General features: G+C 47.0%; 1 protein-coding gene across 4 annotated transcripts in view; it reads left to right on the top strand.

Moving 5' to 3' along the window:
- DLG3 (discs large MAGUK scaffold protein 3) overlaps positions 1-14,488 on the top strand; it is a 2,000,883-nt gene extending 1,986,395 nt beyond the window's left edge. For all 4 annotated transcript variants that reach the window (XM_086918303.1, XM_086918301.1, XM_086918300.1 and 1 more), the window contains 3 exons: positions 602-711; positions 2,299-2,390; positions 12,538-14,488. In XM_086918303.1, the coding sequence (XP_086774429.1) occupies positions 602-711; positions 2,299-2,390; positions 12,538-12,644 (309 nt within the window). In that variant the 3' untranslated portion in view covers positions 12,645-14,488. The remainder of the gene's footprint in view (positions 1-601; positions 712-2,298; positions 2,391-12,537) is intronic.
- Positions 14,489-16,245: the final 1,757 nt, after the last annotated feature.

Genomic DNA, 16,245 nt, shown 5'->3' with positions numbered 1-16,245 from the left:
CTTTCAAGTGTTCTAGAGGGTAGGGTGTTCTGATTGGCTAAAGCCTAGTTTTTGGTCTCTTACAAAAAGATGGATGTTTTACAAAACTGAAATGGGTCTAGGCCTGTTTTCTAGTTTATGATAACTTTGCATTGCTGTTTTGATATACCGGGACTCCCATCTCGGCGACTGGGATGGATTCAAGCATGTGAATCGATGAAAGATTCTAACACTCGAGAACTATAGTTACAGGTAAGTAATTTATTTACTTTTTAGCCATTTTAAACTTCTCGACTTCTAAGGTTCTCTTAAAGTAGAGTTGGTTAACTGCAAGGTTCATCAGTGCTAGAGAAAGTATTAAAGGCGGGTAACATTTGTGAGTTTCATAGAGAAAGCATTTTCAACTCTTAATTATTTCACATCCTGTAGACTGATTGGTGTTGAAGGTCTTGGGTGGCACTAGCAACCAAGAAACTAAATTAATTTCTATAATCATTATTCTGGTGAAGGAACTATCAGATTGTTAACTGAAGGTATGTAAAATATAGTATTTTTGTTGACTGCAAGCATTGACTTGATTTGCTGTAAATAGTTTGCTGAAGTATTTTTTTTCCTCTTTTAGGGGAAGCACTGTATTTTGGACGTGTCTGGCAATGCCATTAAAAGGTTGCAGCTAGCACAGCTTTTTCCAGTTGCCATCTTCATCAAGCCAAAATCCATTGACGCCCTAATGTAAGTCTATTCTTGCCTGCAAACCTTTGTTTTTGTATTTAAGGGACTGATTTATAGTTTGACGGAGAGGTTACTCTGTTCAACTGCAATGGAGTACCCTCTCTGCCAAACTGAAGGTCCGCCCATCTGATTTACAGCTTGGCAAACCTTAAGTATGTCTGGAATAGAGACTACTCAGTCGCAGACCTATATCTCCAACAGTCTTAACAGAGTAAGAGTCGTCTGAGTTTTGCCTATGTGATCGCCCGCACGACTTAGTCAGTGGCCAAAATGTTTATGCTGTGGAAAACTGTGGCAGTAAGGGATAGCAAAACATTTAAATGAGCCCCACATTATGGGGGAAAATTCCCACTTTTAGAGTCAATTTTTTTTTAAATTTTCTCAAGAGCAAAATCTCACTTCAGAATTTTGTTTTTGAAGATACAAAAACTTAAGTTTGATGGTTGGTTAATCTTTAACTTAATGACATGAACCACGCTGGCGGCGGATCCGGTCAATGACTAGAGTTGTCTGCTGGACTCTCAGACAATTCTAAATTCGCATACTGGTATTCCATCGGAGCAACAGAGTATTTTACTAAATCCGGCCCTACATTTTCTTAGCTTTATTTTGATCATAGTTTACATTATTGTGACCATCCAGCTTGAGTTTGGTTAATGTAATTTATCACCATCTGGTGTTGAAATGCAACAACCCCTGTTTTTTTTTTTATTATTAATTTATTTGTTTATTTTCTTTGAAAAGTTTTATATATCGCTGGCTAGACCCGAAGATATCTGAGTGCTTTACATGAGGAAGAACATTGTTTCAGAACATAGTTACGTAACATTTTGGCTCCTCCTTTCTCAGTTTTAAACTTGCCAACCATACTGATTTTGACGGTAGTCTAGGGGGATAGATTTACTAAGTCGACATAAGATGAAACCACAAGAAAATAATGTGGTATCCGGTAGGAAATGGTATTTCCTTTAATGGTTCTAAAACAGAAGGAGCTGTACTTATCAGTGTACAGTGTTTGCAGCTGTATTCATTGCCAGGGGTGTGCAGGGATCATTGTCGGGATGTAGTCTTGTTAGTTCCGATGCGGGTTCACTCCGTGTAAGCAGCTTGCAGTTTAATTTCTTGTGGTTTCATCTTATGTTGACTTGGGACGATATCAGGAGGCATTAAGAACTATTGACTTCCTACGCTGGTTCACCCCATGCAGGAGGTCTCACGTCTAAAGCATATCAGTAGACCAGCATTGACGAAGTCGTAGGGATACCTCCAAAAGACGACTAAACACCTGTTGGCTAAAGGAAGGTCAATTGAAGAAAATAAAACACGGCAATAGAAGAAAAGACAAGAAGTCTCCTATCTTTATTATACTTTTGGTTCAAAATTTGTTGGTTGAAATAAATTGCAAACCTCTGAGAATTAAATGACAGACGTCATCTGATGAGCGTTGGCATGCCTTGTTTACAGTTAGACTTCCGTCACTCCAGTGTCCTTTGAGCAGTCATAATGTGCTATGCTAAGCAACTGCTAATGCATGATCTGTTACAGAAGAATGGATAATGCCTCCCTAATAATTTGTGTCTCTCATAGGGAAATGAATCGTAGACAGACATATGAACAAGCTAATAAGATGTTTGATAAAGCCATGAAATTGGAGCAGGAGTTTGGAGAGTTTTTCACAGGTAAGGAGAACCTATATATTAACAAAGCGAAGTGTAAATGGCGCGTTAAGATAAGGGTGGATGGATGTGGAGGTTCCTTGACAAGAGTTTGGCGTTGTAGATTGATAAAGGTTTCACATATATGTAAGAAATTCTATACTCGGTGGTGAATAGTTAGCAATGGATTCAATAATTAGAAACAAATATGGTAATAGGTAGGTAGATATTAAGAGCTGTTCACCTGGACCTCAGTAGGTTATAACCTAACTTCACAGTGGTGTGAAGTGTCTCTTGACTCTAGAAACAAGCATTTGCAATGCAATAGGTCTCGCATTTGAGAGTTTGAGCTATTGGCATTGTAAATGACAGTACATTTTATTTGTGTTTTTAAAATGGATAAATAAACGGCATCGTCATTTTCAATGCCAATAACTTAAACTCGTCACAAATGAGAGGCCTATTGCATAGCAGATACATGCTATAACAAATGTTTTAAAAGCTTTAGGAGAGAGCGTGCCTGACAATGCTATTTGAGAAAATAGTGCTCGGAGGCTGTAATTAAAGCCTATCGAGCAACAGCACACATAACTGGTTGTTGCCATTGGAGGTTACATAATGATACTAGATGGTACTAAGGAGGGACTATTAAACGTTTTGACCAACCAACAGCCACAGTTTACAGTGGACAATGACACAAGCCAATAAAAAATGTGGGCGGGCTTCGAGTTCCTACTTCAATACAACATGCCTCGCAAAGCAGCGCATGCGCTGCCCAGGCTCAACCTGAAAAGGGGCACGGGTGTCTGGTAGTGGATTAAAGACTACCAGCCTTTTTATTCCACGCACCAACATTTTATTGCCCCAGACACCAGTTTCTGAGCAGAGCAGCTGGCACCAGCACTTTTTCTTTCCCAAATTAAGCACTAGGTAGAAGCTACATTCTCATGTCTACCCCACCGGGAGCTAACTCAGCCATTCAAAAGCTGTAACTTAGTGTGGGCCTTGAGGGCAAACTGTTTATCCTCATAATGTTTCCCCTTCACCCACTCTGTGGTAGTGGTTTGCGCCTTTGTACCGTTGGTGCACTCTGGCTGTAAGTTAGGGTGAAAGAAGTAGTCAACTGTCTTAGAGGTTGCAATCTGAAAGAAACAGGTTAGTATTAGATTCCTTACCTTGGAATATCCCCAGGCGTCAGACTGGATCCGGAAATTTTTGCGTAGCAGTACCCTTGCGCGTCGGTAGGCGTCGTCTGCGGCTCCGCGTCCGTCGTCAGTGTCGTGGGCGCCGTGATGACGTCATCGGAGTACTTAGACGCCGCCTCCGCATGCTGACGTCAGGTCTTCTTTTTTCCGCGCCAGCAGCGCAGATCCGGAAAAAGTGGTACCTTGGTCATTTTTTAACTAAACTTTTTTGAGATCTTTTTGATCATTCTTCGAGCCTTCGACTCCGATCGGTGCCGGTAGGGATGCCACGTTTTAAACCTTGTGAGGACTGCGACCGGCTGATGTCTGTCACCGACCCTCACCGACGGTGCCTCCACTGTCTCGGCGTCTATCATGACGACAAGACCTGCTCCGACTGTCGGGCCTTAACATCGAAAGCTAGGCGGGAGCGGTCCCGCAAGCGGCTCGAGCTCCGGCAGTCGGCCCCATGCCGTGAGAGGTCCCGGTCCAGACAGGTCGAGGGACCGGTCGCGGGGTCGGAGCCATCATAGCTCCGGGAGTCGACATCACTCCTCATGTTCGAAGTCGTCAGGTAAGCACAAGAAATCGAAGAGACGTCATCGCTCTTCCGATTTCCCCCCCGACGCTCGCGCGATGCCGCCGGGGCTTAGGATGACACCGCCCACGCGGCTCCGTCTGAGTCGCGGGCGTCGCGACCTGCCCCATACCCTCCGGTCCCTGGGCAGCAAGCGACGCCGGAGGAGATCGAGCGCTTCCTCATGGCCATGAGGTCCCTCACTCCTCCGGCGGGCTCCGTGGCGCCTTTGGGCCCAGAGGACCCGTCTGGGGGCCCTAGCGGGTCGGGTGCTTCAGCCCCGACGCCGGCGGGTGCTTCGGCCCGACGGCACCTTCGGGCCCGGCGCCGCAGGGCCCCACTGGATCTGCTTCTGGATCCGGATCGTCGCCGGTTGACCTGACTACCTCACCGGCGCTGGTCCCGCAGGTGTCAGCTCTGGCGCCGCCGTCCCCGATACCTCTCTCGACCCGGTTCCAGCGTCGGAGCGTTGCCCCACGCAGATCTCATGAGAGTTGGAGGGCTGGTCCTTGGTGCAAATGTAGCTCGGTGGTGGGGCTTCTCAAGACCCCAAGCACAGCGACGCAGTCAGCTTCTCGTGGACTTTTCAAGAGGTCCGGTCCCACGTCTCAGGTCGCCTCCACTCGTCTCAGCTTAGCAGGGACTGTGGATCGGGCTGTTAGATGTCTGGGAGTCTGGTTCTTGTCAGGCTTTGGGCTCCGGCGGGAGGCGGGAGGCGGCGGCAAAGCAGTCGTTGATCGCTGAATGGTGACTGTGTTCACAGGGTGTCCACTCCTTGGCCACAAGGGAGATTCTTCAGTCTTCTGAGCAGCAGAACGTCGAAGGTCCAGAGTTTCTTCTTGTGTAGTCGAATTACAGGGTAATCTGCCGTCTTTGGGCTCAACTCCTACTTTTAAACTAATTCTAGGGGCTGGACTACCTACTAGGTCCCTCCTATGGGTGGGACCAGGATGGGGGGTGGTTACACCCCCTTTCCGTTGTCCAGTTTCGCGCCAGAGCTGGGGCTGGAGTGCCCCAGCATGTGTTTGAACTGGCCTATGCACGGGGGCACCTTGTGTGCCCCGAGCATGTCTGATTCTACTCCGCCCTACCTAACCAGATACACAAAATCCTGTCTGGGGTGGTGCTTGTGAGAAGTTGGCCTGATATATGATGCTCACTAGTTCTAGTGATCACCTTGTATCAGTCCAAATAACCCTTATGGTGATTGGTTGTACGTCAACCTTATAGACCAGCTATCCTAATGGTAGCATGGACAAAGCAGTCTTAAGATAAACTCTTTTGGCATGTGAAGCCAGCTGTTTTACCACATATAACCCCTTGAATACCAAATGAAAGGACACCACACAGGTAGTTATGAAAATAAACAAGATATTTATTAACTAACTAACACCTCTGAAATCTTTGAGACTCTTAAGAAAAATACGTTCAGTTGCACAAGTTACAATGTTGCCCTAGGGGCGCAACAAACCATATACTAAACAAGTGGTATAAGGAAGTGGATAGAAGGAATGGAGCTGTCCAGAGGCTGCAGGATCGCTGGGACTACACTACCCTAACTTTAGGTAAGTAATAGGAGGCCCACGGAACGCGTGTGCAGAGTGTGATATCACACGCGAGATGCGTAACAACGTCTATGGACAGTACAGTTCAAGAAAAAGGTGAGTACGGACAATCCTGACTAGTTCGGACTAAAACGACTGTGAATCTGGACACTAGGAGAGTCAATCTACCCTTGAGCACCGAAATGCTCTTGTTACCTCACCCACGGGCTGCGGGTGCATAGGTGTGAAGTCGTGTCGAGTTTCTGCGTTGAAGTCTATGGAGCCTGAAAAAAGATGCTGCAGGCGACCAGGAGGAAGATGTCCGGTGTGATCCAAGGGTGGATCAGGAATGCTGAAGACCTGAAAGCAGAGGGGACAATGTTCAAAGTCACTAGCCAGTGACTGGAGTGGAACCTGGAAGGAACCAGATGCTGTTGTCGCGATCAGGTGAAAAGTGGACGCTTGACTCTGCAGCCACGTGGACCAGGAGGTGTCTTCCACGACCAGGATGGAGGCACGAGCTGTCCCACGCAGGCTCTCTCTGTCGGCGGTGTTGGTTCCGGATTCGGCATCAACAGGACTTGGCAAAGACAACCCACGCGGTGAGTGGAAAAGGCGTCTGGTGCGGACCAGGAGGGTCCGGGATACTTTGCAGGGAACCACAGGCCAGTCTGGAGCAACCAGACCAGCGGTGTTGATGTCGTGGATCGTCGTCTAGGAGGCCACTAGCCAGCCGGCAAGTGACCAGACAACTCGTCGAGCAGCAAACCGGCAGAAGGGCCCCACGCAGATCTCGTGGATGCTGGAGGGCTGGTCTTCGGTGCAGGAGCTGCTCGGGGCTGGGGCTTCTCAATCCCCAAAGCACTTTGTCGAGGATACCTCAGAAGTCGTGCTGGAAGCGAAGTGCAGTTTCTCCAAGATGGCCGGTCCCACGTGTCTCGTCGCACCCACGGATTTCAGCTGTGCTGCAGATGTGAGTTGAGGTCGGAGACGTCTGGGAATCCGGGTCTCGTCGGGCTCTGAAGTCTGGACCCTCGAGGGAAGACGACAAAGTGAAGCCACTGGACGCTTGATGGTGCCTGCTTGTGCAGGGTGGACACTCCTTGCCCACAAGGGAGATTTTCTTCAGTCTTCTGTAGCAGAATGTCGAAGTCCAGAGTTTCTTCTTGTAGAGTTTCAAGTCCAGATTAATCTGATTTGGAATGAGATCAGCTCCTACCTTTATCCTGCAAAAAGGGGGCTTGACTATCTCTAGGTCCTCCTATGGGTGGGAGCAGGTAGGGGGGTGGTTACACCCCCTATCCTTTGTCCAGTTTCGCGCCTGAGCTCGGGCTGGAGTGCCCCAGCAACTGGTTTGAACCGGTGTATGCACAGGGCACCTTGTGTGCCCCAGGCATGTCTCATTCCTTTCAGCCCTGTCCTACCTAATACACAAAATCCTGTCTGGGGTGGTACTAGCACCTCCCAAGGCAGGAAACCTTTGTCCAAGCCTCCCTCGCTGTGTGTCCTTTTGCCTACAATTTGGGTGTTCCTCAGGCATATGCCCAGGCTCCATTTATGCCCTTTCTTCCAGCGACGCCGTCCTGAAATTTTCCGTCGCCGAACCGAGAATCTCCGGCATCGTACCGAGAATCTCCAGTGCCGTCTGTTCACCCTCGTTCGGCGCAAGCGTTGATGTCGGATCCGCGTTAGACGCCGGTCCTGAATCCGATGGAGTCGGTTGTGGATCCATCGACTCCAGTCCCGAGGATCCGCTCCAGGAGGGAGGCCCAAAGAGCTGTGGAAGAGGCACGCTATCGGCAGGAAATGGAAGAAGGTGAACTTCCTGATTCTGAGGACTATTTTGTAGAATTAAGATGCAAGTGGTCTTGATGTTTCCCCTGAGTGGGATTTTTCTCCGTGGTCAGATGCTCCTTCGAAGGAGGTAGCCCCATATCATACAGTTGTGAGAAAGGCTGCTGAATTATTGGACAATAGTCTTCCTTCCTCCGAGTTCAGGTCCAATTTATTGACTGAAGTGTTGCATTCTTCGTCCTCTGTGACTGAGCCTTTGTTACCATTTAATGAGGCGATTCTGGAGCCAGTGTTGGAGGTTTGGAAGAAGCCTTTGTCTGCACCTGCAGTCTCCAGGACTGTGGCATCAAGATGTAGGGTGACACCTGAGGATCCAGAATTTTTGTCAGCTCATTCTTCGCCTGAGAGCCTTGTAGTTCAGGCGGCTTGCTCGAAGTCATCAGCGGCTTTCCCTCAGGTTCCAGCAGACAGGGAGTCAAAACGGATTGACCAGTCTGCTAAGTAGGTGTTTTCATCCGCGAGCATGGCACTGAAATCTACAAATGCAACTTGCTTGATGGGAAGGTATATCCATGCCCTGATGGATTCCTCTAAACAGTTGCTCCCAAAACTGTCTGATGAAGACAGGAAGAACTTTCAGGAGGTTTTGGATGATACCCAAGCTGCTGCGTGCCAGGTCATTCAAAGTGGCCTGGATACGGCTGACTTGGTGGCTAGAATTATGGGCTCTGCATCGGCTACGAGAAGGGGATCTTGGCTGAAGTCTTCAGACTTTTCTCAGGATGTGCAGGCTACTTTGTTGGACTTACCTTTTGAGGGTACAGGTCTGTTTGGTAAGAAGGCTGATGCCGCACTTGAAAGATTTAAGGATAGTAAGGCCTTGGCGAGATCACTTGGCTTACAGACTAAATCCAGAGGTTCCTTTCGTAGATACAGAGGATTTGGGAAGTCCTCCTTTCGCTCGCAAGGACAGCCTCGTCAGCAGCAGCAGCAGCAGCAGCAACAAAATACGCTGTATAAATCTTAGAGTAAGAAACGGAGGTCTACGAGGTCGTCAACCCTCCTGCTCCTCTTCCTCTACCTCCCCCTATCGCCGCAGGAAAGCAGCCCTACTATCCCCATTCATGTTGGTCCTGTGGAGGGGTCGGCTTACCCATTTTCTGCGGGATTGGGAATCGGTCCCTACAGACCAATGGGTTCTCAATCTTGTGGCAAATGGGTATGCTCTTCCCTTCAGGGAATTCCCTCCAAATTACCCTCCTTGTCAAGGGGCTTGCTCAGAGGAACATCTCCGTCTCCTACAGGAGGAAGTTCTGACCTTGTTAAAGAAAGGCGCGATAGAGGTGGTTCCAGAGCAGGAAAGGGGTCAGGGATGCTACTCAAGGTATTTCCTGATTCCCAAGAAGGATGACAGGCCTCGCCCAATCCTGGATCTCAGGATCTTGAATCTTTATCTGAAACAAGAGAAGTTCAAGATGCTTACCCTTGCGCAGGTTCTTCAGGCGCTGCTGGAAGAAGACTGGATGGTGTCGCTCGACTTGCAGGACGCGTATTTTCATATCCCGATCCTGGAGTCGCACAGGAAGTATCTCCGTTTCACAATGGGGTCGCAACATTATCAGTTTGCGGTCTTTCCGTTTGGAATTACTACTGCACCTCGAGTTTTTACCAAGGTGATGGCAGTGGTGGCAGCTCATCTCAGGAGGGCGGGGATTCCTGTATTCCCCTATCTGGACTACTGGTTGATCAAAGTAGAGTCCACAGAGAAGGTGCTCCATCATCTGCAAGAGACAACTCACTTGTTGTACAGGTTGGGTTTTTCAATAAATGTACCCAAGTCTCACCTGGTGCCCTCACAGCGCAACCTGTTTATAGGGGCGGTACTGGACACTACTGTTGAGCTTTCCCTCCACCTCAAAGGATTGTCAACATTCAGGAAATGATTCCTTTGTTTTACAATGGAGCGGTCGTTCCAGTCCTGACGGTCCTTCGCCTGCTCGGTCTGTTTGCTTCCTGCATTCTGCTGGTCCACCATGCACGCTGGCACATGAGGGTGCTCCAGTGGTGTCTCCGCAGGCAGTGGTATCAGCACAACGGAGATCTCAGGGAGTCTGTGAGGATCTCCAGAGACACTGCAGCGGATCTGTCTTGGTGGAGCGTGGAGGGCAATCTGTCTCAAGGAAAGCCCTTTCATCTGCCTCCATCGGTTGCCACAGTGATAACGGACGCCTCCACTCTAGGGTGGGGTGCTCATCTGGGGGATCTGGAGATCAAGGGTCTTTGGTCTCCAGAGGAAAGGTTTCTTCAGATCAACCTTCTGGAATTGAGGGCGATTAGTTTGGCACTCAAGGCCTTCTTCCCTTCCCTTCGCGGTCAGTCGGTTCAGGTCCTGACGGACAACACAACCGCGATGTGGTAAGTCAACAAGCAGGAAGGAGTGGGGTCGCATCTTCTCTGCAGAGAAGCTCTGCGTCTCTGGTCCTGGGTTCAGGACCACCAGATTTGTCTGATGGTAAATCATCTGGCCGGAGTTCTGAACATTCGCGCAGACAGTCTCAGTCGGCAGTTCTCAGCCAACCATGAGTGGAGGCTCCACCCAGAGGTGGTTCGTCACGTCTTCCGGACGTGGGGAACTCCTCAGGTGGACCTATTCGCCACTCACGAGAACGCTCACTGCCTGTCATTCTGCAGTCTCCAGTATCCGTCGCAGGTAGCTTTGGGGGACGCGTTTCAGTTGAGTTGGAGCTCGAAACTCCTTTACGCGTTTCCTCCCATACCCTTGATTCCTCGGATTCTGAGGAAAATTCGCCAAGACCGGGCCCAAGTTATTTTGGTCGCCCCGGATTGGCCAAGAAGGGTGTGGTACACAGATCTTCTCCACCTCTCCTCGTGCCTGCCGCTCCGTCTCCCTCTCAGGGCAGATCTCCTCTCTCAGATGGAGGGGCAGGTTCTACACCCCCACCTCCAGACCTTACACGTTCATGCCTGGAGATTGAACGGGGCAACCTGAATTCTTTTTCTCTCCCGCCTGATGTGGTGGACGTAATTCTTTCGGCCAGGCGTCTTTCCACCAAGTCAATTTATTCCTGTAGGTGGTCCAAATTTGTTTCCTGATGTGGAGAGAAATCTATTGACCCCTTGAGAGCTCGTTTGTCCAACCTACTTCAGTTTTCTCTTTCTTTAGCCCAGCAAGGTTTTGCTGTGGCGACTGTAAAAGGTTATTTATCGGCCTTGTCGGCATTCCTTTGTTTGCCGGACCAGCCGTCTTTATTTAAGTCACCTATTGTGTTACGTTTTATAAAAGGTCTTACCAACAAATTACCTTCAACTCCATTTATTGTGCTTCAATGGGACTTGAATCTGGTCTTAACCTATTTGATGGGTTCACCCTTTGAACCCTTACACAAGTGTCCCATGAGACTTCTGTCTTTTAACACTGTTTTTCTTGTAGCAATTACCTCGGCAAGGAGGGTAAGTGAGCTTCAAGCTCTTAGTTCGAAACCCCCATTCCTGACCATTCATGCTGAGAGAATGGTACTTAGGACCGGGGCTGCTTTTCTGCCTAAGGTGGTAACTCCTTTCCATCTGGGGCAGTCTATTACCCTACCTACCTTCTATCCCCCCCCCCCCCCCCACCTCACCCTTCCAAGGAGGAGGAGCGGCTTCACCGTTTAGACCCTAAGAGGCCGGTGAGTTTCTACCTCGATGGGACTAAAGACTATCGTGTGGACGACTAGCTTTTTGTTGGATTTGCTGGTTGTAAAAAAGGAAAAGCTGTACACAAGCGCACGCTGTCGAGATGGCTTATACTGTGTGTAAAGATCTGCTACGCCCTGGCTGGTAAGGAACCTCCAGAGGGTATAAGGGCTCATTCTACTAGAGCAAAGTCTTCAACAACTGCTTTGGCTAGAGGTGTGCCTGTAGAGGATATTTGTAGAGCCGCGACTCGGGCCTCCCTCCACACTTTTGCGAAGCATTACTGCTTGGATACCGAGGTGAGGAGGGACGGACACTTTGCGCGCTCTGTCCTCCAGGATTTCTTGGTATACCAGAGTGGACTCACTCCGGGAGTGGGGACTGCTGTGGGACACTATTCACAAGGTGAGGAATCCACTGGCAGATGCATCTATCAGAAGGACAAGTTGCTTACCTTCGGTAACGCTTTTTCTGGTAGATACAGTATCTGCCTGTGGATTCCTCACTGACCCACCGCCTCCCCGTTGTCCAGTCTTCTATACCTGCTAAGTGTATATTTGGGAAAAAAAATTAATGGATGTATTTATATGTTCATGCATATTGCATTGATTTCACACTGTGTGTGTTTTGAATACTGTGTACTATGTATACTATTACTGTTTGTCGGTCCGTCTGTGTGCCTCGGGGGCACGGAAAAAAGGGCGGAACTGACGTCATCACACATACGAGGCCCTATTATGGATCCAGTGACGTCAGCGGGGTCGCGAGCGGAGTCGCACCCTCTGTGACGTTGTCCATGACGTCGCCGGCGTTGAGAGCTACAAAAGTTTCCGATTGGCTGCTGCGCAGGGGATATTCACAAGGTGAGGAATCCACAGGCAGATACTGTGTCTACCAGAAAAAGCGTTACCGAAGGTAAGTAACTTGTTCATGGTATCAAAGGAAGGATACTTGTTGTTTTTTTTATATAATCACTTCACTATGCAGTTTTATTTCAGTTGATTGCTAAAGATTGGATCTAGATGGCCATTTGTTTTAAAAAAAAGTGTTCCTCCTCTGAGTGACGAACATCTGATGCACATTTAGAGGCTATTAATTATAATTAATGGAAGTCTATGACGAACAGCTGATGGATTTCCTGTGTGTGTGTGGGGGGGGGGGCTTTTTATTATCGGTTGGACATATTTGGATCCTGGGTGAGGGATACAACCTAGTTAGAAATGAGGGAGAGTAGTGAACAGCTTGTTAGAATCTGGGAATCCGTCAGTTTGTCCCAAAATATTCTTTATGTGGAAAGCTGGTTAAGATTTGGTGGTGAAATTGAGGTCTCTGGATTAGCAATACTAATGGATTTTTTGGTCTCCCTTTTATTTCAGCCATTGTACAGGGAGACTCGCTCGAAGAGATTTACAACAAAATCAAGCAGATCATTGAGGATCAATCTGGTCACTACATCTGGGTCCCATCGGCTGAGAAACTCTAAATAAGCCCCTTCCAGACCTTCCTGTGAGCAGAAGATGTTAATCCCCTTAACCCCAAAGGAATTCAGATTGGAGTACTCTTCCTGCCCTGGCCATACCAACACCTTTTTATTTGGATCTGTCACAGATTACATTTTTCTTTGTTTTGTTTTTGTTACGTTGAGGTGTTCTCTCGCACTCCCAGGTGTGACTGTACCCATTCCCGCATGGACTTTTTTGCAGTCCCACTAGAGATGCGAAAAAACCCTTGAAAGATTTTCTTTTTTATAAAAAAAAAAAATGAAGAGCAAAACTGAAATTCTTTTGGAGGAGCGGAAGGAAGAAGTGGACATATTCAAGACACATGAGACAGATGGACATCAGAAGTTTCGAAAATAAGGGCAGGTCTTCATGTTCATTCAACATGTTGGAGAGCTCCCCCCTCATGGAGATGTTTGTATTCCTAACCGTTTACTACGATGGAACCAGAACAATTTTATTTATAGGTGTACATATAATATATATATAATGTATATATGTCATATATATACATTATAGGTATATTATATACATTTTATATATGTATAGATATATTATATATGGACAAGAAAAACGGTGGACTTCATAAAAAGTTTGGTAATGTTATTTGCAAGGATATTTTAAATTCTGTGTTCCAGTCAGTAGCAGCAGAAGTGAGGAACTGACTTCCTGAGGCACAGAGGTCATGGGCTGTTACTGCTCGAGCCTAGAGTGCTTTAAGGTCTGAAGAACTAAAGTGAAGACTAGTATGTCGGGGTGAAATGTGTAGCCCGAGGTGGCAGAGAAGAAGCCGAAGCTTGCAGATGTAAGTGAGGAGTGTAGATATGGGGATACATGAAATGCCAAGGACTTGCCATTGGGTGATTATGTGGAAGTGGCTGTCAGGTTAAGTCATGTTCTACTTCAATGAACCATAGAACTGACGGTGCTTGTGGGGATGGAACCACCTTTGTCTGAATGGAAGCCATAAGTGGGAGATCCCCAGCGATAGTTTACGGCATTGAAACAGAACGTCCACTGGAGTTGGACACATGGAAGCCTGATCTGTAGAGGGATGTAACAGAAGTTGCGGACTATGGTGGAATTTGTGGTCTTCTGCAGGAAAGCCTGAAACTGGAAGTGCTTGAGTTGGACAAGACCATTGTCAGTGTGGAAATGTAGAACACAGGTTACCTGAGAAGGTGAAACAGTGTTTGATTGTCTTTTGTATCAAAACCCCAGAGACTACAGACACATGTAACTGGAAGTGCTGGCACTGAGTGTTGTCCACCACATGGTTCTCTTTTAGGAAAGCCTAGATCAGGAAATGCCCGGGAGGGGGTGGCAACAGTTGCTTTCTACTGTGGAATTAGAAGTGTACGTGGAGCAGGAGTCTGGCATTTTAGATCTTTCCCCTCAGGTTGGTTTGTGTTCAGTTGTTAACTGGAGGAAGCAGTCTTACAAAATTATGTTCTAAATTAAGACATGGTACGATTCACGTATAAAAAAGGTTAAAGAAAGGGTCAATTTGGGTTGGAGAGCGACCAGTGTAATTCATGAAGTGAGGACCCAGGAGGTTTGTAAAACTAGGCACCGGGCCTCTATCAAACCAGGAATGCTGTGATGGGAGTATGGGGCAGGCGAGAGAGTAAACCTCTGTCACATACAGTTTGCCCTCTCATCACAGTTCTTTGTGTCCATCTGCATGAGATGTTTGCTTTTTAATCTATTTTTTTATGCTGATGTAAACCCAAGACCATATTGTGTTGCTGTGTCTGCATTTTTCATATTTTATCTTCCATTCTAACCATGATCTGAACGGGTATAAAATCCTTTTTAAAAAATCTAATATTTTCAAGAAAAGCTCTGTTTCATGTACCCTTTTAAGACTGATGTACCCTAGACACTGAGATGTGTGGCAGAGAGGTTTTATGTAAAGGGATAGACGTGACCATATAATTATGCGGGAAGGTCCATGTTATCTCCCTCTCCCAGGCGCTATTACTATGCTCAGGTCTTTGAAATACCCTTTGCTGCTCTACCAGTAATGTTAAACGTACACTTACACTTGCCAGGTCCTACAGTTTCCTGTGAGTGCTGATTGTCCATATCATGTCATTAAAGGGCTTTGGGAAGCTGCCAGAGTAGTTTTACCCATTAAACAACTTGAGCCGTACATGGCCCGATGAAGTGTTCTGCCCCGAGGAGTTTTTAGGCTATTGCAAATTGTTTTTCTCCTTTCTCGAACTTCCCATGTAAGTGTTTAAGGTCAAAAATGGGTTACATAGCAGGTCAGGTAATATAGCATGAGATATTTTCAGGCGGCAAAATGTAAACAGCAAGCAGTATATTGTCGGGTATCATTATTAGAGCTGCTGTTCAGCACAATTGAGTGAATAGTTCACCTGCTTGAAACAGTGTCTTCCATAACTTCATTAGAGTTTAGTGATACAGCTGTTGCTGGTGGTTGTTCATTTGCTGTTTTATCTGAAACCACTGCGCCTTCTTGCCCTGCTGTCAAAGGGCGTTTCATTCAGCTGCTCTTGTCCCACTTTCTTGCAAAGATTTTGGTGAAAAGAAACCTTTCCCACAGAAATCATAATTTGCTGTGAAGTATTACCCATATTGTTTTGATGAAAAAAACCTAATTTTTATCACGTATGTGAAAGGGAAGGGCACTGCCTAAACATTTAACTAAAAAAGTTCAAAACTTGTCAATAGATGAACAAGACTTGCAGTGAAATTTGCCCATTGCAGGTTTAAGATGGATTTTGAGGCTCATTGAACTGCTGTGCATTGTATCTGCTGCCAACTACCTGTGAGTGTCTTGCGTTGATATGTTCATCTGAGTGTTTGGGGCAGGTATGCCGATTGTTGTCTAACCCTTGTGCATGGTTAGGGGGCTGGAATGTATTGTACTACTCAATTCTCAAATTGCCCATGCCAGTGTCTACTACATAATGTTCTACTGCAAGCAGACGAGTCACACATTCTTTTCCTTCTGTAGAGTGGAGTGTGGAGCAAATAATGCCCCTCTGCTTGTGTTTACCACCCGTGACTTGCTGCTCCCTAGTGCGTTGCATTTGGAACGCTGTTGAACTGTGCAGCTTGGCGGATCTGTTCTTTTCTGGTATCCTAAGAACCCAAAATCTATTGCTATTAATCTTCTTTGCGGTAATCCTGCTGCACTGTGCTTTGCGATCTAGAATCCAAATGCAGCTGATCCTTTACTGTGCAGGAACTATTCTGTTCTTGTCTTGGATTGTTGTAAGCTTTGACAGAGGTGGGGCTCCTTGTTAAGTTTACAGTTGGCTTTTTATTTCTTGCACTTAACGTATGAGACGTTTAGTAACCTTCATCGGGAGAGCGTTTTTGTCTTGTTGATAATAACCTCTAGCTAATGAACTGTTATAGTTCTCTATAACATATCACGCATGTAGTTGGTCAATCAGTTTAGAAGCAAGGGTGATAATGTATTCTGTATTGGAGAAAACCAAAATGTCGACCTCTAGATTTCTGGTGGAAGTACTTATATCCTGCTTGTGTTCCCTAAATCACCCCTCTAAAGTCTGAAATCATGGATGCCATTTGATACCCCTTCCGATG

This window comes from Lissotriton vulgaris, chromosome 4_1 (assembly GCF_964263255.1).
Source record: "Lissotriton vulgaris chromosome 4_1, aLisVul1.2, whole genome shotgun sequence".
Lineage (NCBI taxonomy): Eukaryota > Metazoa > Chordata > Amphibia > Caudata > Salamandridae > Lissotriton > Lissotriton vulgaris.
This window is presented reverse-complemented; position numbering and strand designations above follow the sequence as displayed.